The sequence below is a fragment of the Vigna unguiculata genome, chromosome 5, assembly GCF_004118075.2.
Source record: "Vigna unguiculata cultivar IT97K-499-35 chromosome 5, ASM411807v1, whole genome shotgun sequence".
Taxonomy (NCBI): Eukaryota; Viridiplantae; Streptophyta; class Magnoliopsida; order Fabales; family Fabaceae; genus Vigna; species Vigna unguiculata.
Window position 1 is genome coordinate 18,164,166 of NC_040283.1, and position 23,024 is coordinate 18,187,189.

General features: G+C 33.7%; 1 protein-coding gene across 1 annotated transcript; it reads right to left on the bottom strand.

The window, feature by feature from the left end:
• Positions 1 to 20,923: 20,923 nt before the first annotated feature.
• On the bottom strand, positions 20,924 to 21,657 carry LOC114185801 (trypsin inhibitor DE-3-like). Its single transcript, XM_028073721.1, has one exon. The coding sequence runs from the start codon at positions 21,602 to 21,604 to the stop codon at positions 21,026 to 21,028; it is 579 nt and encodes a 192-aa protein (XP_027929522.1). The 5' UTR covers positions 21,605 to 21,657; the 3' UTR covers positions 20,924 to 21,025.
• Between the last annotated feature and the right edge of the window lie 1,367 nt (positions 21,658 to 23,024).

The window sequence follows — 23,024 nt, forward strand, 5'->3', positions numbered from 1 at the left end:
CATACTGAATTATGAAAAGAGCAGATCAAAAATCATAGCAGATCAATTTTTCATCATCTAGTGGCAGTTTAAGTGAAATAAACATGTTGAAATACAAAAACAGCAGATTGACAGATCATGAATTTTGCATACATAGGCAGATTTAAGTGAAATCAACACGTTGAAATGCAAAATCAACAGGTTGACTATGATAGTTTTTAACTTTTGCATATAGCAGCAGATTTTTATGAAACCAATGCATGAGTACATAAGTTTAACATGCCACAAACACATCAGACCACATTCTTGATGTCTAAAATGCCTAGTTCAGTTCTTAGCTTGTTAAACCTCTCTCTTGCTAATGGTTTTGTAAACAAATCCACCAATTGATTTTCAGTTTTAACAAATTTGATTTCACAATCTCCCTTTTGAACATGATCATGAATGAAATGATGCCTAATCTCTATATGCTTGGTTTTAGAATGTTGTATTGGATTCTTGGTTAAGTTGATTGCACTAGTCTTATCACAATACAAAGGTACCTTGCTTAGCTTTACACCATAGTCCAAAAGTTGATGTTTCAAGCATATGATTTGTGCACAGCCATGTCCAGCAGCAATATATTCAGCTTCAGCTGTGGAAAGTGCCACACAAGCTTGCTTTTTGCTATTCCATGAGATTAGACTTGATCCAAGCAAATGGCAAGTACCACTTGTGCTTTTCCTATCCAATTTGCACCCTGCATAGTCTGAATCTGAAAAGCCACTAAGAGATATGTTAGAATCACATGGATACCATAAACCAACATTGGTTGTTCCTTTGAGGTACTTTAGAATCTTTTTTGCAGCCTTAAAGTGCGATTCCTTAGGATTTGCTTGAAATCTAGCACATAAGCATACTCCAAACTGAATGTCTGGCCTACTTGCTGTAAGATAGAGCAAAGACCCAATCAACCCTCTATATTTGGTTGAATCTACTGGTTAGCCAGCCTCATCTGCATCCATAAGGCAATTTGTTGCAATTGGAGTGGCAGCTTCCTTGCAATCCTCCATTTTGAACTTTTTCAACAAGTCAAAACAATATTTTGATTGATTTAAAAATGTTCCATGCTTGAGTTGCTTGACTTACAGTCCTAGAAAGTAGGCAAGCTCACCCATCATGGACATCTCAAACTCTCCCTGCATTGCTGCAACAAACTCTTCACACAATGTGTTATTATTTGAACCAAATCATCAACATACACTTGAACAAGTATAACATCATTATCATGTTTTCTAATGAAGAGTGTTTTATCCACTGCACCTCTAGTATAACCTTTTGATAAGAGAAAACTGCTTAGCCTTTCATACCATTGCCTTGGTGCTTGTTTCAAACCATATAAGGCCTTTTTCAATTTGAAAACATGGTTAGGATAGAGATGATCCTCAAATCCAGGAGGTTGTGATACACACACTTCTTCATTTAGGAAACCATTCAAGAATGCACTTTTCACATCCATTTGATGCAATTTAAAGTTACACATGCAAGCATATGCTAAGAGTAATCTCACAGCTTCTAGCCTAGCTACAGGTGCATAAGTTTCATCAAAATCAATGCCTTCTTCTTGATTATAACCTTAAGCAACTAGTCTAGCTTTGTTTCTTACTATATTACCATCTTCATCCATTTTGTTTCTAAAAACCCATTTTGTTCCAATTATATTCATGTCATTAGTTTTAGGCACTAGAAACCACACATCATTTCTTGTGAATTGATTGAGTTCATCTTGCATAACCACAATCCAATTACTATCATTCAAAGCATCATTCACATTCTTAGGTTCAATTTGAGATACAAATGCAACATGTTCACAAAATACAATCCTACGTCTAGTAGATACTCCCTGTTTGATATCACCTATGATGTTGTCCTTTGATAAACCTCTAGGCTGGATCCAATCCTTAGGCAATTTGCTGTCTACAACTTTTTCAGTCGACTGTTTTTCCTTTTCAGCCAACTGATTTCCTGCAGTAGTGGACTTTTCTGCAGCAGAAATCTGCTCCTGCAGTATATCTTCCTCATCTGCATTCTTTGACACTTGATCTTACAATTTTGGGTTAGTTTCATCAAATACAACATGCATAGACTCTTCAACAGTCATCAATCTCTTATTATAAACTCTATATGCATGACTTTGTGTAGCATAGCCTAGAAAAACACCTTCATCCGCTTTTGCATCAAATTTTCCAAGACTTTCTTTGCCATTATTTAAGATGAAGCACTTACATCCAAATACTTTTAGGTGACTTAAAGCATGCCTTCTCCCTTTGAAAAGCTCATAAGGGGTTTTCTTCAAAATTGGCCTAATCAACACTCTATTTAAGACATAGCAAGCATTGTTGACTGCATCAGCCCAAAAGTACTTAGGTAGTGAGTTTTCATTCAACATAGTTCTAGCTAGCTCCTCAAGTGATCTATTTTTCCTCTCAACAACACCATTTTGTTGTGGTGTTCTTGGTGCAGAAAAATTATGGTTGATACCATGCTTTTCACAAAAGTGTTCAAACTTTTCATTTTGAAAATTCCCCACCATATCACTTCGAATAGACACTATATTGGAACTCTTTTCATTTTCAAGCATCTTGGCAAGTCTTTTGAAAGCATGAAAAGTGTCATTTTTGGCAGCTAAGAACAAAGTCCATGTGTACCTAGAGAAATCATCAACAATGACTAATGCATAAAGATTGCCACCAAGATTCATGGTTCGAGATGAACCAAATAGATCCATGTGAAGCATCTCTAAAGGTTTTTCAATTAAAACAACATTTTTGGATGTAAAAGAGACCTTAGTTTATTTTCCTTTTTGACATGCTTCACACACTCTATCCTTCTCAAACTTGAGATTTGGTAGTCCTTCAACCAACTGTTTTCTATTCAGCCGATTGAAATGTTTCATGTGTGTGTGACAAAGTCTTTTATGCCTAACCAAGTATCATCCTCTTTTGCAAGGAAACAATGGATGTTAAATGATGCATGATGCAAGTCAAGTAGATATATATTATTGACTCTCTTGCCTATCAAAACAATACTACCATGTGCATCATATATCAAACAACTATTTGGTTCAAACATGACTTTAAAGCCTTTATCACATAGTTGACTTATACTTATCAAATTGTGTTTGAGTCCTTCAACCAGCAGCACATTCTTGATGTTGAAAAAGGATCCATTGCCTATGACTCCATTTCCAAGGATTCTTCCTTTGTTGTTGTCTTCATAGGTTACAAACCCTTCCTCCTTCAACTCCAACATTGCAAATTTGGTTTTATCTCCCGACATATGTCTTGAACAATCACTATCAAGGTACCACAAATCTTTCTTATCACCTTTCATGACTTGGCTTGAGGAAGATGACTCATAACCAGCCATGAGACACAAGTTGGCTTCCTCACTCTCATCTTGTGAGGAGCTACTTGTTGTTGAATCATCATTGCCCTCCCATGCAATGTATGCACGTTTCTCCTTTAGCTTCTTCTCCTTTTTCCTATCAACACTCTTCTCCTTTTCTTTTTTAGCATTTGGACATTCAATCTTGATATGTCCTTGTTTTCCATAGTTATAACATGTAAAATTAGAAGAGTTTGATTCATTGTGTTTGGAAGTATACCTCTTGGGATTACCTTTGATACCTTTCCTTTTGAGATACTTACCAAACCTCTTGACAAGGAGATTCAAGTTCTCACTTTCACTTGATTCAGCCACCTCATCCTCAATTTCCTCATTTTTCTTGGTGCTAGTCTTCAAGGCTATGTTCTTGACCTTTTTCTCACTTGACTCAAGCTCATTAAGCATTTGCATCTCAATTTCATGCTCCCTAAGCTTACCAAGCAATGCGGCTGTAGTCAAAGTGGATAGATCTCTTGCTTCTGAGATAGCCGTGACCTTTGGTTGCCAAGATCTATCAAGACACTTTAGCACCTTGATGTTTAACTCTTCCTTGTCAAATTCCTTACCCAAGCCTATGAGATGGTTGACTATGTGAGTGAATCTCTTTTGCATATCCGCTATGGATTCTCCTTGTTTCATCTTGAATAACTCATATTCTTGAATCAAGGCATGCTTTCTAGTTCTCTTAACATCATTGGTCCCTTCATGAGTCACTTCAAGAACCTCCCACATTTTCTTGGTACTCTTGCATTGTGAAACATGAAAAAACTCATCCATGTTGAGAGATGAAGTGAGGATATTCTTTGCATTGCAATCATATTGGGCTCTCCTCCTTTCTTCCTCATTCCATTGAGTCCATGGCTTATTAACCTGCACATCATCAGCAATATGTTTACGAGTATATGGTCCATTTATGATTGCATCCCATATCCCTTGATCTATTGACTCAATAAAGATTTTAATCCTAATTTTCCAAAATTGGTAATTAATGCCACTAAACATTGGGGGTTTATGAATGGAGGCACCTTCACCAAAAGGTAACTTGTTTTCAGCCATTTCAAGTAGTTCAAAACAAATTTAGGACCTTACTTGATCAAATTTCAAGTACCTTGCTCTGATACCAATTATTAGTTTTGAAATGGTTGAAAAGCCAAGAAGGGGGGGGTTGAATTGGCTAGTTAAAACTTTAGGCTATTTTTACAAGCTAAAAACCACCTTTAATTGAATCAAATAGATCACCAAGTTAGGATGCAAATAGTACTGAACTATACACTTTTAATCGATCAAAAACAAAGTTAACAGATTGATTTTACTGAACAGATTCTGTTCTGGTATAATCAATCGATTGAAATTGAAAAATAGTCGACTGAAATATTGGGAAACATGCAGAAATGTGAATTTGAATTTTAAACCAGAAACAATGCTCAAGAATGATCAAGATTAGTTCCAAATGATTATACAAACATGCTCAATGCTTCAGATGCTATGAAAACATGCAAGAACATGAAAAAGATGATTAAAACACAAGTTCTTGAAACTTTAAAATGAAAATGCAAGAGAGAAAGGTTAGAGAAGAAAGGACACCACGAATTTTTATACTGGTTCACTCAAACCTAAGCTACATCCAGTTTGTCAAGGCAACCTTAGCTTGACTTTACACTATTTCAAAAGTTTTACAAAGAATCCACCCTTACACTTCCAAAATATGCAAAACCACCACAAAAGACTCTTGAATCACACAAGAGTCACACCAGCACAGCAAGAACCCTCTTGCAGACCTGGAAAACCACCAGACACACACCCAAAGCTTGAGAAAGATCAAACCTTAGTGGTAGCACAACCTTGCCTACCACAAATCACTTTCTACAAGCTTCAAAACAAGCCAAAAGCTTCAAGAATTGATCCAAGATCAATCTTCAACAGCTGCAACACCTATGATCACGAAGGAGAGAGTTTCCACAAGTTTCCAAAACCAAATCGTGCTCTAAAATGATCAACTGACCTCTCTTTCGAAAATCACAGCTTTTATTGTCAAACTGTTACGAAATTCAACAGGTTAATTTTCAAATCAATCGGTTGATTTCACTTGACTTAAGTGAAATCAGTCAATTAAAAACTAAATCAACTAATTAAATTTGTTGCAGTTAAGACTACTGCAGCCAACCTTTTAACCTGTTAAAAAACCATTCAACAGATTAAAAGAGACATTTTAACCTGTTGAAAAACCATTCAACAGATTAAAAACATAACAAAGACCAAACTACATCTAATTAATGCTTTAAGGTCTACAACATGAATTACAAACTACAAGTACACTTTCTTAATGATGTAACTACATGGAGAGCACATGTTTCAGCTTTGATCACCATGGATATCATCAAATCACCTTTCCTTCATCAATGTAGGCTTCATTCCAATGTTTATGGCTTCAAGATAGTTCAAAAGAGCTTCATTCAATCTTCATCAAATCTTCAAGAAGCAAACCACCTTGGCTTCTCATGTCAACAGAAGAGATGTAGCATCTTCGTTCGTGAAAGGTCACTATTACTAGCCACTGCCAAAATCGGTTGCTAAATGAGTTAAATTAGTGGTAAACACCCTTAGCCGTCACAATAGTCACCAAAAGTAAATAGTGACGCAAATCCTAGTAGCAAAACAGTTAGCCACCAAAATTGGTGGCTAAACAACCACCAAAATTATGGTTGCTAATTAGTCACTAAATGTTTTGGTCACCTTCAAGTATTGAAGACCAATTTAGCAATCAAAATTTCGGTTGTTTATTCGGTTGCTAATAAGAATGAATTTTAATTTAATAAAATATTTTTCGATCTCTAATTGTAACATCCATACTTGAAATTACTTTAATAAAATAAATAATTTATAATTAAAATTTGGATTGTCATAATTTATTATTCCCAAACGCGGGAAAATTTAAAATTTTTCAAACGCGTAAGAATTCAAATTCACAAAATCCAAATCAGTTATACAAGTTTTAAAAACAAATGGAAATAAATACTACAATCCTAGACAATCATAATAAAACTCCCAATAGTGCCCCTCTCTCCGTCTCTATGAGTCTCCAACATCACATGGAACATCATTTACTCCCTGTGACAAATCAAACGATCATCATTGTAAGACCCAAGAAATTTAATTAATTAAATAAATAAATAATAAATGTGGGTAGTGGGAGCCTTTATGGTATTTAATGCTGACTTGTATGACGTGGAATGGTACTAGCTCATATGGTTGAGAGTACTTGGTTTTGTTGAAAAGACTTGAGTTCGAGTTCTATGTATGTCAATTGTGTGTGGTTTTATTGTTTATTATTTTAATAATAATATGTTTGGTCATGGCGAGTGATATGTTTGACTGAGAAAAAATATTGTGATTTTGGGACTTATTGGGTTGGTGTGAAAAAAGGATCTAAGGAAGTTTTCCATTTTGTCCACAGATGAATTGGCTGTCGATTTTGTTTTTTTTTTTACCGTATTGTTAGGTGTATGTGTATTTTTATTATCCATGATAAAGTTGGGCAACTGATTATATTTCCTTTTTCTTATGAAGCAATTTGTTGGTGTGGTTTTATCAGTTTGCAATAGTTTTATAAAGCAAATAAAAAAACAATATTTTTCCTTTCTTCTAGTGTTGGTGTGACGTAAAGGGATAGAGTAGTGATAATAGCTTTATATAGTCAAATCATACTTTAGAATAAGTGCAGTAGTGTTATGTTAGAGAATACTATTTTTCTAATGGTATTGTAATCCAAAATTTAATATGTGTACCATGACAAATTGGAGATATAAAATATTATAATTGTTAGATAGGTGGTCATGGGTTAGGAAATTAGGAATGATTTTATGAAACCATAAAGCCCTAGATGAATATGGTGGGATGGTGTAGTGCTATTTTGTTTTAAAATATAATCTTGAAGGTACTGAAATAAGAAGGAACAAGGTTGATTGATGTGTGAAAGGATGTTTGTAGTAAACATAGCTTGAAATCATATGTTAGAATCAGTAAAAATAATTTGAGTGGGTGTAGGTAAATCTATGCAATTGTATTATCCTTGGGCTATTAAGTGGACAAATTTGGAGATAGGTAAAAAAAGAATTGGCTAGAATATATTTTCTTTAAGAAATACGCAATGGGCAGTGGTGTTAAGGTTTGGAACTTGAAATGATAAAATTCTTGGGATAGGAAAATGCATGTTCTTATTTAACCAAATCGTCGTTAGCCTTGGTTACAATAGACTACATTTAGACCATTGTACTTATTATAATAGGTTCGATGAGGATGATTTTACCATATTGTTATTATGTATGGATGAGGAATTGAAGACACAATTAGCTAGGGTGCTTGATAAGACAGACTAAGAACTGACAAACAATATTTTTGGAATGAAGATTCACTAAGATAGAAAAGATAGGGAGATTTTCCTTTCTTAGAAGAAATACTTAGTGATAATTTATCCAACACTTCAACGTGCAAGATTGCAAACCAATCTCTACCCCACTTCCTATAAATTATTCCTCATATTTTAGTCCTATGGGTGTCGAATATGGTTTGTACTTACTATTTTGCAAATATCATTTGAGTTGATTGTGATGTCATGTGCGAATCGAACTTAGTCAAACCAGCCTTCCACATTCTTACCTAGGAATTGTAGGTATTAGGTCGGCAAACTCAAGTCCTAAGGCTAGTGTACAAAATGTTTTCATTTTTTCCTCTAATAATGAATAACCACCTCGAGAGAGTATGTGTCGTGTATCATTAAGCCTTTGTCTTTCTTGAGTTGTTGTCCTTTTTTCCTATCATACATAACATTATTTAATAAATTTAATTCAAAAATGTGTGACTAGTGTCACTATTAACAAATTTCATAAACAAGTATGCCAATCCTTAAACTCTCTCTACATGCACGAAATTGCATCCAATCCTCCTTAGAGATTGAATACTTGATACAAGGAATGTCGTGCTGTCTGTCTCCAAACACATGTAGACGTGTGAATCTTGCATTGAAGTCCCTCCATCTGGCGCCTATGTGAAATAACACCTTCTTCCAAATTCGCCTAGTGTTCGAAGCAATCTCAAAATTGTGTTGTTCAAAAAAACAAATATGTTATGTGTTAAGTAAGATAATAAACAATATAGTGGTTTAAAGGAAGCATACTAGAACATCCTACCGTAGGAGGTTCTTGTCGACCTCTACGACGTCATCCCATGAAGCAATCACAATAGGGAATTTTGTTTTGACCAACATCCCTATATAGCTACGATAATCTTTTTTCCCTGGGCCATTGAGATCACCTGATCGAGGATTAATATCGACCAACAATTGAGTCACAAATTTACTGGTACCGCTCTTTCTTGACCTAAAGGTCGTCATACTTGAAAACACATCGTTAGAACATGTTAATAAGGAAAATGTACTCAATTACATCTACTATATTACACAAAAAATAGAAAATTATAAATGTGAAGATATTAATAAATAAACATCTATTAAGGTATTGTTTTCTCCCATATGCCTTTATTATGATCACTTCGAATAACATGGATGTCATTGGTTACGTCATCAACCTTGTCTTGAATGGTTCTTGATGAGAAAGACACCGTCTCAAGTACATCAAGATAATCTTCATCATTATTTATGTGCATGCTTCTTCCTTCTAATACAATTGACTATTTCTTGATCAATTACATAAATAATTTGTCTTGCTTGACTAGCCATAATAAATGGTTCATTCGTATAACTCATCTTGTTAAGATCCACCAAAGTGAAGTTGAAATCATCTGCCCCCACACCCGAATTGTTATAAACTCATTTACACTTGAAAACTAGCACTATAAAAGTTACATAGTCAACTTCCCATATTTCTTGTACTATCCCAAAGTAATTCATGGATGTCGTAATTGGATTTTTGTCCTTAGAAATGGCAAAATGTACAACTTCAACTTGAAGCTTAACCCTACTATTTTGAACTCTACTTTTGTCATCTTCCATCTTTGAATAGAAACAGTAATTGTTGATGTAGTACCCGCCATATGTGATCACATCGGTGTTCGGTCCACGAACTGGCCTCAATAGAGTTTCAGAAGCATTTGGAATCGTGTAAAAGTTTTTCTTAAACCATGATAAGAAAGTTTTGTTATGTTCATTAAGTGCCAATTATTGCCATGAAATTTCTTTTTTCCATATTCTTGTTAATTAAATCACAAAATTTTTCCATATTCTTGTTAATTAAATCACAAAATTAGTTAGAAAGGATAAATGCATTATTTGATATGTAAAGCCATTTAGCCAAATAGCTAACCCAGAAGTTTCTTATCTATTGTTACCCTCTTTGAGCCCAATTTTTTCATTCTTTACCCTTAGCTTTTTAAGAAAATATTTCTTGTCCTATACCTTAGCACAGAGAATGAGTACATGTTAAGTGGAATAAAGGTATGTGATGAGATCAATTTGGGGTAGGGTGTAAACACCCTACCACATGTCAAGGTATGAGATTGAATAAGCTTCGGGTAGGATTTTATGAAAACCCTACCCTAAGTGAATAAGTTTAGGGTAGGCTTTTGTAAACAAACCCTACTCTACGAAAGTTAATTAGTTTACGGTAGCCTTTCATAAAAACCCTACCCCAAGGAAAAAAAGAGAGGAAAGTAACAATTTTATGTGATAGAAAATGGTTATGTGAAGTACATAAAAAAAAATTGGAGTGTTTAATTGTTCCATTTCCATGGCTTGCTAAATTCGTATCTTGACTCCTTGATAAAAAAATGCAATGAAGATTTGAGGTTATGCTTGTTTTGTGAAATCTGCCATGTCTTTATCTTGAATTCTTGGAATGTTTATGATTCATCTGTTTATGCTTAATTTACAGATTAATTGCATATGTTTAGGCTTGGTTATGTTCATGCTTAATGTGTATAGCTTGGTTGTCAGGAATTCATGGATGTATGCATTGCTTAAAAGTAGGGAGAGGTGTTAATTTGGTGGCCTATGATAAATGAATGTGTATTTGAATCAAGGAAATCAATATGTTTTAGTCACTATTGCATTTCATTTAATTTGTTGTAAGCATTTGAATCTGCCAACCCCCCTAACTTTATGATGAATGGAAATTTGGAAAGCTTTGAATGATAGGTTTGGTCACTGGGAGATGACCTTGGTTTAACTACTTAGTATTACATTTAACTGTTTTATTTTCATTCAAAGTGATTTTTAGTGTTGTTTTGTTTTGTGTGTGTTGTTTCGTGATATGTTGGGTTAAGTGTGGTTGAAGTTGATGTGCATTGTTTAGTGTTGTTATTGTTCTGTTCAATGCTACCATTGTAGTGCTTGTGTTTCAGTGAGTGTGTATTGCTGTTAGAGTCATTGTAGTAGTGTTTAATAGTGTTTGTATTAGGAAATATGTGTAGGTTTTAGCAAAATTTCAAACAGTCATAACTTTTGCTCTAGTATCCAAACAGGGCAAATGTTATATGCATTAAGAGTATAATTTAATTTTCTTTGCAGAATCTCCAAATAAAACCGTTTTCCTATTTAACTTATTTTTTCTTGGTTTTTTCCTATTTTTTAGTCAAACTTTGTGTGCTTTATTCGTGTAGTCAGGATTCAAATTTGGGCTTCAATTTTTTTGTGACACTTGTTCATGATTTTAGGATTTTTGTCAAAAAATTTCAAGCCAATCTGAGGTACTTCGATTTATGTCATTTTTGCCCTTGGTTGACTTTTTGTTGACTTTTGCTGTTTTGGGTTGACTAGTACATGACTAGGGAGAATCCTAGTATTTTAACATCATTGGATCATGAAATTGATAGAACTTCCATAGAGGCGTTAGGCATAATAGGAATCCATATTTGCATCCTACATATTCTATGACTTTTCCTAATTCACTTGATACTCCAATTTTTGTGCATTATGATCATTATGAGCATACTAAGCATTTTTTTTTTGACTCGTAGTTACGATTAGATAACATATTTTTTTATGGAAGCATCTTCTTCAACAATTCTAACAATTTTGTGAAACTTTTATCAATGGAATAGACAAAACCAAGTTCAAATTGTATATCCTAAGGTGAGATATCATTTAATTCTTAAATTAATTATTTTATGTGCAAGTTATATGATATGAATTTGTCTTTCTTTTATTATAGTGCAATATGTAACACCCCGTCAGGATATTACGAATATTAATAAAATAAAGAAAAGTAATTAATTGCACTGCATTTAATAATAAATCATTTTCCAAAAAACACGGGAAATTAAATCTTTTTATTAATTCCAAATATAACCAAAGTTCATAACCATAAAAACTGTACATAATTAAAAGGCCTCTCATCAAAGTTTACAAAATATTTCAAAGCCGAATAATATAAAACTCCCAGGCTTTTCCCCTACTCAACGGCTAAGCCTCACCAGCTCCACCTGCAACATCATATGCTCACGTGTACCACGTACACGATCATTGCCAAACACAAGCAGATAGGGTGAGCTAAAAGATAAAAGATAAAAGCACACCAAACACACATATATATGTATAAACAAATAAATACACCAATAACACAAACTCTTCTCTTATCCCGCATGGCCACAACCATATATGATATCATTTCATTTCCCAAAGAACTTCCCCCTTTTCTATCACATGGCCACAACCATGCATATCGATGCACCTCGCGGAAGACTTGTTACCTTCCTTCCACATGGCCACAACCATGTATATCAATGTACATCAAGGAGACTTGTTCCAGCTCTTCCACATGGCCACAACCATGCTAGCAGTGTTTTACATCTTCTATTAAGTATCTCAAGGCGTCTTGCTGCCACACCTATCGGCCACAATTGATAGAGCACGTGCGGGGACCATGCTACGGATCACACACCATAACGTCAGGTGGAGTTCCCAAATACGAACATAGTCCGTAACATCCCAGGACTACCAAACTCGTCAGTGAATCACTGAGGAGCGCAATCCACAACCTCCAATAGACACGAAATCTCGCCTAAGCGAGGCACACTCGCCTAAGCGAGATAGCCTGTCGCCTAGGACCAGTTTCCCTCGCTTGCGCGAGATGTGCGAACAACAACATGATTCAATTCGTTGTTATCCTCACCTAGGCGAGCCTGCCTCGCCTGAGCGAGAAATGTAGACTAATGCACTGTGACGCAACAGACACCAACCAAAACAGGCACAATTCGCATTACCACTCATACCAATCAATTTGAAACATTGTACCAAGCATGTGAGTGTATTATTGACACATTATATACCCAAAACCCAAAGTTTGCATATTAACAGTATAATTCATTGTAGGAATTCCATATACACATTTTAATTTGTTTAAAATCTTCATCATATGACAATGCAACCCCAAATTCCCAAATTGTAATCATTGATGGCATGATTTCTAGGCACAAGACTCATCAGAACAGATGCATAAATATCTAGACAAAAATTATGGTTCAGCTCCCCTAACCTGAAATTTCCTTGCTTAAAACTTGAATTTGGGAGGTTCCTTTGATCTCCAATGACTGACCTTATCACCACTTTAGTTTCTTCTTTCTAATTCACTCCCAATTCTCTTTTCACTCTCAACTTTCGTTCTCCCTCTAAAGCTCTAAGAAAACAGTCTTTAAAAGACTATTCTCCTCTCAAAATTTGCCTTTCATAGGTCTTCTGCCCCCTCCTCTCCTCCTTTTCATATTCAGCCCACAACTAATTTTTAAGCAAAAGGAGTTAAATCTGACTCACCAAGGTTCGAAACCACGACCTTACGAATGCCAAATCAAAGCTAAACCACCAAGCCAATTCATGTTTCATGCCAATTCACACACGTTTACAATCATGTTATCACCCAACACGACCATGTATAATTTTAAAAATAAAAATAAGTCAACCAACACACTAATATCACACATAGGACTCGAACCCATGTCCTCACACACAATAAAGTACTCTCAACCAATTGAGCAAGTACTTTTCCACGTCATACCCATTAGAGTTTAATGTCATAAATACACTACCTCCCCACATTTATTAATTAATTATTTATTTAATTAATTAAATTCCGCGGATCTTACACAATAGGTAGATTAGTTTATGGGAATGGGTGTACTACGTGATGTATTTTATCAAAGCTATCGTTCAGGCACAAATTTTTTATAACTGGACAATAGTAAACACTTATAACTAGTGCATGAATTCTACAATTTTAGGTCCTCCACTACATAATAACATTGTTTGTTTAGGTGTTCAATGATCCATCACCATTATCAAAGGAGACCATTGCCGATATAACACACCAATGGGCAAGTTATCTCTTCCTACGTGGAGATTAGGTTTTGATTAGGTGTTGTTTAAATTATGTTTAGACTTAAAAGTTGAAGTTTGACTTTATTTAGACTACAAATTTTAAGTTTGACATTGTACCGCACCTAGTTGGCCTAAACCAAATAATAGTAGGTGCGTTACACCTGGTCAGCCTCCGTCGAATAATAAGTAAGCATCATGTGTATGCTAAAAGTACCCAGACCAAAACCACTAAGAAGCGACATTAATTAATAAGCCGAAAACAACCAAGAACTTAGTAAAAAACATAAACATTCTAGTACAAGTCACCAGTCTCCAACAACTGTACTAAGAGCCTTGGCTAAGGCCCAAACCCACCTACGGCCCAATCAAGGCCCAACCCATTACGTGGCCAGACATAATTAATGATCTATAAATACTTATGGACCCCACGAATTAAAGGTACGCATTCATTACTTCCTTAATCACCTGATTTGACTTTCTGAAGAGCTTTTACTGACTTGAGCTTCGGAGTCCCTTCTGCAGGTAACCTCTCTCGGGTCCAAGTAGACATATGCCAACCGGGAAGAGACCTACTGAGGAGATAGCGGATTATATGAGTAAGGTAACACTTGTGCCTAATTCACCTTATTTGTTCTCTGCAGAAACAGACATCTAATTGTTTATTTTTATTTGGAACTCTTTATTATGTACTTGAATTGAACAAATTGAAATAAGTATTTTGTTCTGCCAAATTTGTTGTATTTTAGGTTTTGGTTTTGTCATAAAAGAAAAAAAAATAGCAAAATTTAAGTTTGTTATGGTCACAACAAACTTAAACTCGCTCCCATTTTTAATTAAGGTGCATACACAATAACAAACTTACATTTCAAGTTTGTTGGTCAATAATAGGCTTAAACTGTAAGTCTCTTAACGAACAAGAGCCTTAAAACTTAGTTTGCTATTGATTGGTTAACACACTTTAAATTTAAGTCTACCGAATCTAAGTCTATTGTAAAACAGACTTAAAAAGCCCAAACTAAGAGACTTAAAAGTTCTAAGTAGTGGTGGTTTGTAAGCGGATGACTTCAAAAACCTAAATTCTATCATCAGTTACGAGACCGAAGAATTTAGATTTGGGGAAGGGAAAAAGGGTGAGAAGGGTAGCGTTGGCGAGGGATATAGGGATGTAGCCGAAGAAGGAGCGGTCGTTGTCATCATCACTAGAGAAGAATCATTGTCTAGGTTTCTATGCGGGTGAGGTGATGGCAGGGGAGATGATGTCGGTGGATATGGTGGTAGGGAGATCGTGGCCATGGTTGTGATGGAAGAAGTTGCCAATGAGCTTAAGGCAGGAGAGGATAATGAGAAAGGAAGATTCATGGTTGATGAAGGAGGTGACATGGGAGGATTGTCTCAATGAAGGTTATGAAGGACAAAGTTTTGAATAAGAGGAAATAATTAAAGCTTAGATTTAAAGTTTTTAGAATTAAACTAACTTACACAAAAAAAAAGTGGCTAACAGACTAAACTCTAACTTAGAAAAATATAGTTTTTACATTTGATTCTCTTTTAGGTTCGTAGATTTTTCAAAACAATTTTTATATATTTTTTATGATATTTATTTTCTACATTCAATTTTGATGATAATTTTTCGTAAAAAAAAATTGTTAAAGTTTAGCATGATTATCTATAAATAAAATTTTTGTATGTAATTTGTTTATGTTGCCCACAATTTTTTCGTAAATAAATAAGATTATTTACAAATAACATTTCGTAGATATTAGACAACTTTTTCGTAGTTCAAAGTTAACTATTTAATCTATCCAGAGTTAACGATTTCGTAGTGATTGATTGACACTACTATTTAGTTTACTCTACAACTTTATTAATTAACATTTTAATAAAAAATATAGTTATATAATAGATATATATTTTATTAGAAAAATAGTTGTATAATACATTTAAGAATTGTGTGAAGATATATTTTTTTTAATTTTTAATGTATACAAAGAAAAATTTGTAAAATGTATCATTTCTCATTTTAGACATTGATTTTGTCTTTGCACTACAAGAAAATGTTTTATTAGTAACCAATTTTAGTGACTAAAAGTTATTAGTCACTATGGTGACCAATTTAGATATCATTTTACAAAATTAAAATTTAATGGTTACTAAAATAGTCACTAATATAAATAAAAAATTATAATTGATCACTAAATTTGTTACTAATTAATTAGAGACCAATTTAGTTACTAAGTTATTTTGGTAGTCAAAACTTAGGTAGCTAATTTTTAGTGATCAGTTTTTTTTGGTAGCCAAAACTATAGTAGCTAATTTTAAAAACCAATTTAGTGACCAATTATATTTTTTTATTCATAATAGTAACTATTTTAGCAACCAATGATTTTTTTACTTTGTAAACTTATATCTAAATTTGTAATTATAGTAACTAACAACTTTTAATCACTAAAATTGATTACTAATGAAGCATTTTCCTGTAGTGTTGATGGAAGAAACAAAGAGGTAATCCAAACCAATAGCTTTAGAGCGAAAGGATAAACTTGTCTGTGACGATCCTACAAATATGAACGTTCGAAAAACCAAATACTGGATATTTTATTTAGTCATATGCATTAGTTTATTACACCCAAAGCATATAGGTTTCACAAGGAGAAATTGCGCGATTGTTCATGCATCAGCAGATGTTGGTAGAACGTGCTTAAACATGTGAAACTATTTTGTCCATGGGAATGAATAAAATATCGTAAAATTTTTAAACATGTGAAAAAGAGGAAATAAAATATATGTTTCGATTTTCTGTACAGTAGGTTTCTTAAAACCTTAAGGCTTATCTCTTCTTTGTTCAGTTCAGTAGTTTGAATAAACCAACATGGGATAATCCATTTATAGAGCTACCCGATGGTGATAAGGTCAATGGAAAGAAATAATTGAAAAAATCCTAAGGCTAAATAATGCTGTGGCATGCTGTGGCATGCTGTTGGCTCGACTGTTATGTTATTGGTATTTTTTTTAGTTATATTGGACTTAGTTGGTGACATCTAGAATACTCAATATAATAAATAATATTGTCCTTTATAAGTATTTTTAGTTTCGCCAACACTGCTAAATGTTAATATTATTTTTGAAAATATTCAATGGACTATCAGGAAATAAATTAATTAACTTTCGAAATTGATATTCTAATTTCTACATTTCCTAGTTGAAGGATTCCTTTTGTAAAGACATAGGAAAAATACTATGTGTAAAATTTCTTAGAAAAAGAAGTAGGCTTTGTTTAAACTACGGGAGTGAATTTTTTTTTTTTTTAAACATTTTTTCTAAAACATGGTTTCAAAAACTTCTATCAAATCTCAAAAACTCAAAAATGCACTTTCTCCTTAATTCAAATGATACAAGAATAATAAAAGTAATAAACGATGATATGGAGAGAAGTAAAACACATAAAAATTTATAATGGTTCAAATCAAACTTCATCTTAAATTGAGTATGACTTTTTTCAATCTTACAAAAACTAGTTCCATCACTACAATAAAATCGGTGCCTAACACCCTTAGCCACAAATTAGCAACTAAAACTAAATAGTGACAAAATTACGGTCGTTAATCGGTTACCGAAAATTTGGTTACCTTAAAATATTGGAAACCAATTTAGTAACCGAATTTTCAATCGTTAATTCAGTGGCTAATAGGAATATATTTTAATTTAATAAAATTATTTCAGTCGCTAGTTCATTTGCAAATAAATACATTTTTCTATTTAATTAAAATGATATCAAGGACTAAATGAGTGGCTAAACCAATGATTAAACCGGTAATTAAATCGGTAGTGAAATCGGTGACTAACTTAATCTTTTTATATTCAACTTTCTACCTACTTATAAATACTCCATATTTAATTATACTAAATAATAATAAAATCTAATATAGAATGTAACAAAAACTCCGTATCTAATTATAAAATCCAATATATAAAGGAGTAAAAAATAATATAATACATGATTCAACATAATAAAAAATAATAATATGGACTTTTCATGGGTACAATGTTGCACAAACACAGGTTGATGGTCCAAGAACTTAAATTTCTTACCAACATACGAAAGTTGATAGATTCCTCTTCCATGCCACAACATTCTGTCACGCCTGCAATATTCTCCATTATTTTGATTTGAAAGAAAGATAGTGAATACACAAAAGTCATACAATGATATTTAATTGGTTGGCAATGTCATTAGTAACTGTATAAATTTTTTAAACAAATTGGTTTCCCAGAAGTGACCCTTTTGTTCAAATGGAAACAAAAGTGCTACCTTAAGAAATTATGTCAAAAAGGCATAACAAAATAATAAATTTTGTTCCAGCTTCATATAGGAGTGCTTTTGAATGAAAATGTGAATACTTCTCCAAAAAAATCAAATTCTAATATGTCGTGTAGGAAAGAAAACCTGTTATCTATTCACAAGAATTCCATCTTGGTAAAAGTATATTTCATGTTTCAGCCCCTTATTGGTGGGTTATTAGAAACCGTTTTACGCCAACAAAGTCTTTCAAACCAAAAACATAACCTTATCTAGAAACCAAAAAAAAAAATCCTAATTCATGCATAAAGTTAATATGCAACCTAGATATCTTGAACAATTCTCATAAGACATCTCCGAATTAAAATAAACAAAATATTTTCAGTAAACAAGAACGAACAAACAGAACACTAAAACTAGATTAATAAATATTTGTTTTCGATTTATAATAGGTGCTTTTTCATATATGAAAGGTTCAAGTACTTGTGTTGTTTCGGTCCATAACTACAAGTTTGTTCATAAAAAAAAAAGGCAAACAAAGGAAGAACGCAATTGCAGGTAAGATGTGGCAAAATATAAATATCCAAATTTCTGGAATATTGTGGAATCCCAATCTTTTTTCCAATTACCTCTTTGGTTTAATGCCTCTCCAGTGCCTCGAACTAGATTGGTTCTTTATCATGCTTATTAAATTCTTGAGTGAAATTGAGTCATTGTTACACAGGAAAACTAATAAGCTTAAAAGATAACATTTGCTACATCCCTTGATTCACCAATAAGAAAAGCAATTTAAAGCAATGAGATTTAATGGACACTCAATATGCTAATGGCAGATGCATAGCACAAACTCTTTAAAAGAACTAAGCATTGGACTAAAGACTATACCTGAATCTGCGTACAACATGAGCAGCCCCTTCTCCAATGGCAATGCTTAGTAATTTTTATAGCATTTTATCTAGACTCAGTTTTTGGATTTAAGATTAAGTTCTAAAGAATACAATGTGACCACCTTAATCAAATAGATAGATTGACTTGTTAGAAACAAAGATTAAAACCTGCTTGATAATAACTAAATACTTGATCCAAACAAAACCCCATTTTACAGTTTTTCAACCAAACGTATTGTACTATATGTCCATCGGTCAATCGGCCAAAGCCAATTCTCAGGCCCATCGGACAAGGTTGGAAAAACTCGTATATAAAACACCACCGGTCTAACGGCTTGGTAAACCAATTGCGTAAGACCATCGGTCAATCGGTTCTACAAACAACATATAGCAACGTCAAGAGACCATTGGTCGAACGCCCTGCTGAACAAGTCATAAGACCATCGGTCAAACGGTTACACAAATAAGTCACTATATCGTCAGAAGCAATCGGTTGATCGGTTTCGCAAGCCACCCACATTCAGGCCTATCGGTCAATTGGTAACTCACAAACAAGTGACATTCTGATCCCTAATGAGACATCGGTCGATCGGCCACACACGAACAACACCTTAACCTAATAAAGGACAATTAGTCGATCAACCATCGGGTCGATCGGTCGACCAATCTCTAGAATCGCATAGTCCTTTACATACGTCCATCGGTCGATCAGCCATACACGAATCGTTCACTTGTTAAAAATAGGGTATAACTAATCCAGTCAAGCGGCCATCGGTCGCACGGTCAAACAATCAGTCAGTCAGGTTAATTAACGTTAAGCGAGTCAGTAATCTTGATTAAAAGATCATTGGGCCGTAATTAAGGAACCCTAATCACAGGCCCACATCGAAAACTATAAATAGGGCTCAAAGGTAGGTTGGTGGGTATCTTAAATGCGCATTTATTACAGCAGTTACACTGATGTACCGATCGGTTCATTACTGACTTAAGCATCGGAGCCTTTTAGACATGTACCCCAATCGTCATCCCAGCCGATCGAGCCAAGGAGTGGATTTTCTTGGAGAAGAAGTTATCGTTGCAGTGAGAAGTAGAGTAAATTTGAAGAGGTTCATTAGTAGGCTCTTGGTCCCTACACTCGAAACACGTATGATTTCCAGTTTTATTGATTGTTCGTATTGTTTTTTATGTTCGTAAGATGTTTTCATAGTGTTAGATATGTTTCAATCACTAGACATAGTTTTAGAAGTCAGATTTCCAGTTTTTAGAAAGTTAGGTATATAAGAATCAATTTTCCCGCTAATATTTTAGCCTAGGTTCAATATGTGATTTTGATTTGAGTTTGAATTTGGGTTCAAAAGCATTCCTATATCGTACGTTCTTCCTATATATGTTTGAATCATGTGTTTGCATTGTAAATTTCATTCTTCCATTCATTTTCCAGATTTACACTGCTATTTACTTTAGTCTACAACTTTATTACCATTTTAATAAAAAATATAGTTATATAACATATATATATATATATATATATAAAAAGGAGATTCTCCTTTTTTTGTCCACTTTTTAAAATACTGATTTTACCCTTTAAATATAATAATTTATTAAATTTTTAAAAATTGACCGTTACTTTTACAATTCTTTTATAAAATTGGATGTCTATGCTCCTTCTCTTCTTCTTTATTTATCAATGGTTATTCTTTTATCTGTTCTGATATATTTTACTTTATTTTTAATAAATGTAATTTTAATTTATATATTAACTTAATAACATTATAATATTATCACCTACTAATATAATATCACCCATATTTACAAAATGCAGCGCGATGCTATCGCACCTGTATTACATTTAATGTTCTTTCAAGTTTTAATCTATATGAAGGAAAGTTTGTAAAACGTATCCTTTCTGATTTTAGAAACTGTTATTGTCTTGATGGAAAGAAAGAAAGAGGTAATCCAAACTAATGTCTTTAGAGCGAAAGGATAAAATTGTCTATGGTGGTCCTACAAATATGAACGTTAGAAAAACCAAATAGTTGGTATTTTATTTAGCCATGCATTAGTTTATTACACCCAAAGCATATAGTTTAATACAAGGAGAAAGTGCGCGGTTGTTCATGTATCAGCAGATGTTGGTAGAACTTGCTCAAGATGAAACTCGTATGGCTCGTCCTGAGTCACAGCCAAAACCCAGTTCTCATTCCTAACAACCGCAACATTACCGCAGAAGACGCCTTCACAGAACAAAAGCTTATATGTGTTGGTTTCAGCTTTAGCTTTTTCAATAACGAAAGAACCATTGATTGTATTTGGGTAGCTTTTAACTTTAACCAGCGTTCCTTCAGGCAGACCCTCAACAACGGTCCACTCAAGACCGACATTCTCGTATTCGAAGCTAAGGACCACTGGACCTTCAGGGAGAAATTCTGTACGGATTGGGGATGAAATGTTAATTGGACGTCCTTTATCGCCCTTGAAGGGAGATTGCACAACAGAGAGAGGGATAGTTTCGTTATCTGTTTGGAGTGCTCGAATTCCACCGCCGGGGGCTCCTAAACCTGACGGCAATATATAGAATATGCCACCATTTTTAACGATGTTACCATTCCCATCTGTGACTTGAGCAGTAGTTGAAGGAGGGTAGAAGGTTAGAGCAGAAATAAGGAAGAGAGAAAAAAGCATTGCACTCGCCATTTCTTTGACTGGATATGATTAAGGTTTTTCTCTTCTTTGTTCACTTCAGTTGTGTGAATAAGCGAAGTTAGGAGAATCCATTTATAGAGCTAGGTCCTGGTGATAAGATCAACTCTTTTGTCCATGCGAATGAATAAAATATCGTAAAATTTTAAACATGTGAAAAAGATGAAATAAAATATGTTTCGATTTGCTGTACAGTAAGTTTCTTGAAACTTTATAATCCGTTTATAGATCTAACCGATGGTGATAAGGTGAATGGACAGAAATAATTGAAAAAAATCCTAGGGCTTAATCATCCTTTGCATGATGGTGGCTTAAATGCTTTGGACTTAGTTGGTGACATCTAAAATAATAAATAATATTGTCCTTTATAAATATTTTTAGTTTGGCCGAACGTGCTAAATGCTATGATATTATTCTTGAAAACATTCAATGGACCATCAGGAGTGGTTAATAAATTAACTTTCGAGATTGAAATTCTAATTTCTATATTTCCTAGTTGAAGGATTCCTTTTGTAAGGACCTAGGAAAAATACTATGTGTAGAAATTCTTAGAAAAAGAAGTAAGGTTTGTTTAAACTAAGCGGAGTGAATTTTTTTTTTTAGAACATTTTCTCTAAAACAGTTAAAAAAACTTTTTTGAGGATCTTAATCATACACTAAATATCAAAGATTTCTATCTTCGCATTCCTGACTCTCTTGAAGAGGATCTTGATCTCTATCCATTTTTTGACTATCCACGAAAATACATAACTTTATCAACTCTTTCACACACAACAACTCACAAAACACAAAACAAAGCTGAAAAGAATCCATAAATTATAGATGGAAAGAAATCACCACAACAAAAAACACTTTGAAAACATGATTCACAATACTTGTTAATTTTGAAATCTATAGAGTCCTTGAACAGTGTATTGATCTCAGCAAACAATTGAATACACTTCTTTTGGGTGCTTGTAAAAGTTGTTAAGCAAAGACACCTGTTTTCTTTTTATAGAGATCTCAAAATCCAATTTAAAAAAAAAGTTAAAGCATTTAATCGATTATATTATATGATAATTGAGTAAAATACAGTTACATTTTGTCTAGACTTAGTTTTTGGATTCAGGATTAAGGAATTACATTCTGTATAGAAAAGGATGAAAAACAGAATGATCAAAATAAGATCGTAAGGCTAACAATACAAACTAAAACTTAACTGAAAAGACATTTTCATGAATGAAAAAAAGGCAAAATTGGAGAGTTAACAATAAAGAAAAAGAGGAAAAATTGTGAAATCCGTTTTATGTTGCTTCCCAATTTCCATATCCGGTTTAAATTTTTTTATATTGTACTGTACCTAGCCAAACTCGACCAAGTAAACAGTGTGCATATCGAGACCGCCGAGTTAGCACTTCACATCACCAACATAAGC

Excerpts from the sequence above, each read along its gene's own strand:
- LOC114185801 (XM_028073721.1), bottom strand. The coding sequence starts at position 21,604 with ATGGCGAGTGCAATGCTTTTTTCTCTCTTCCTTATTTCTGCTCTAACC.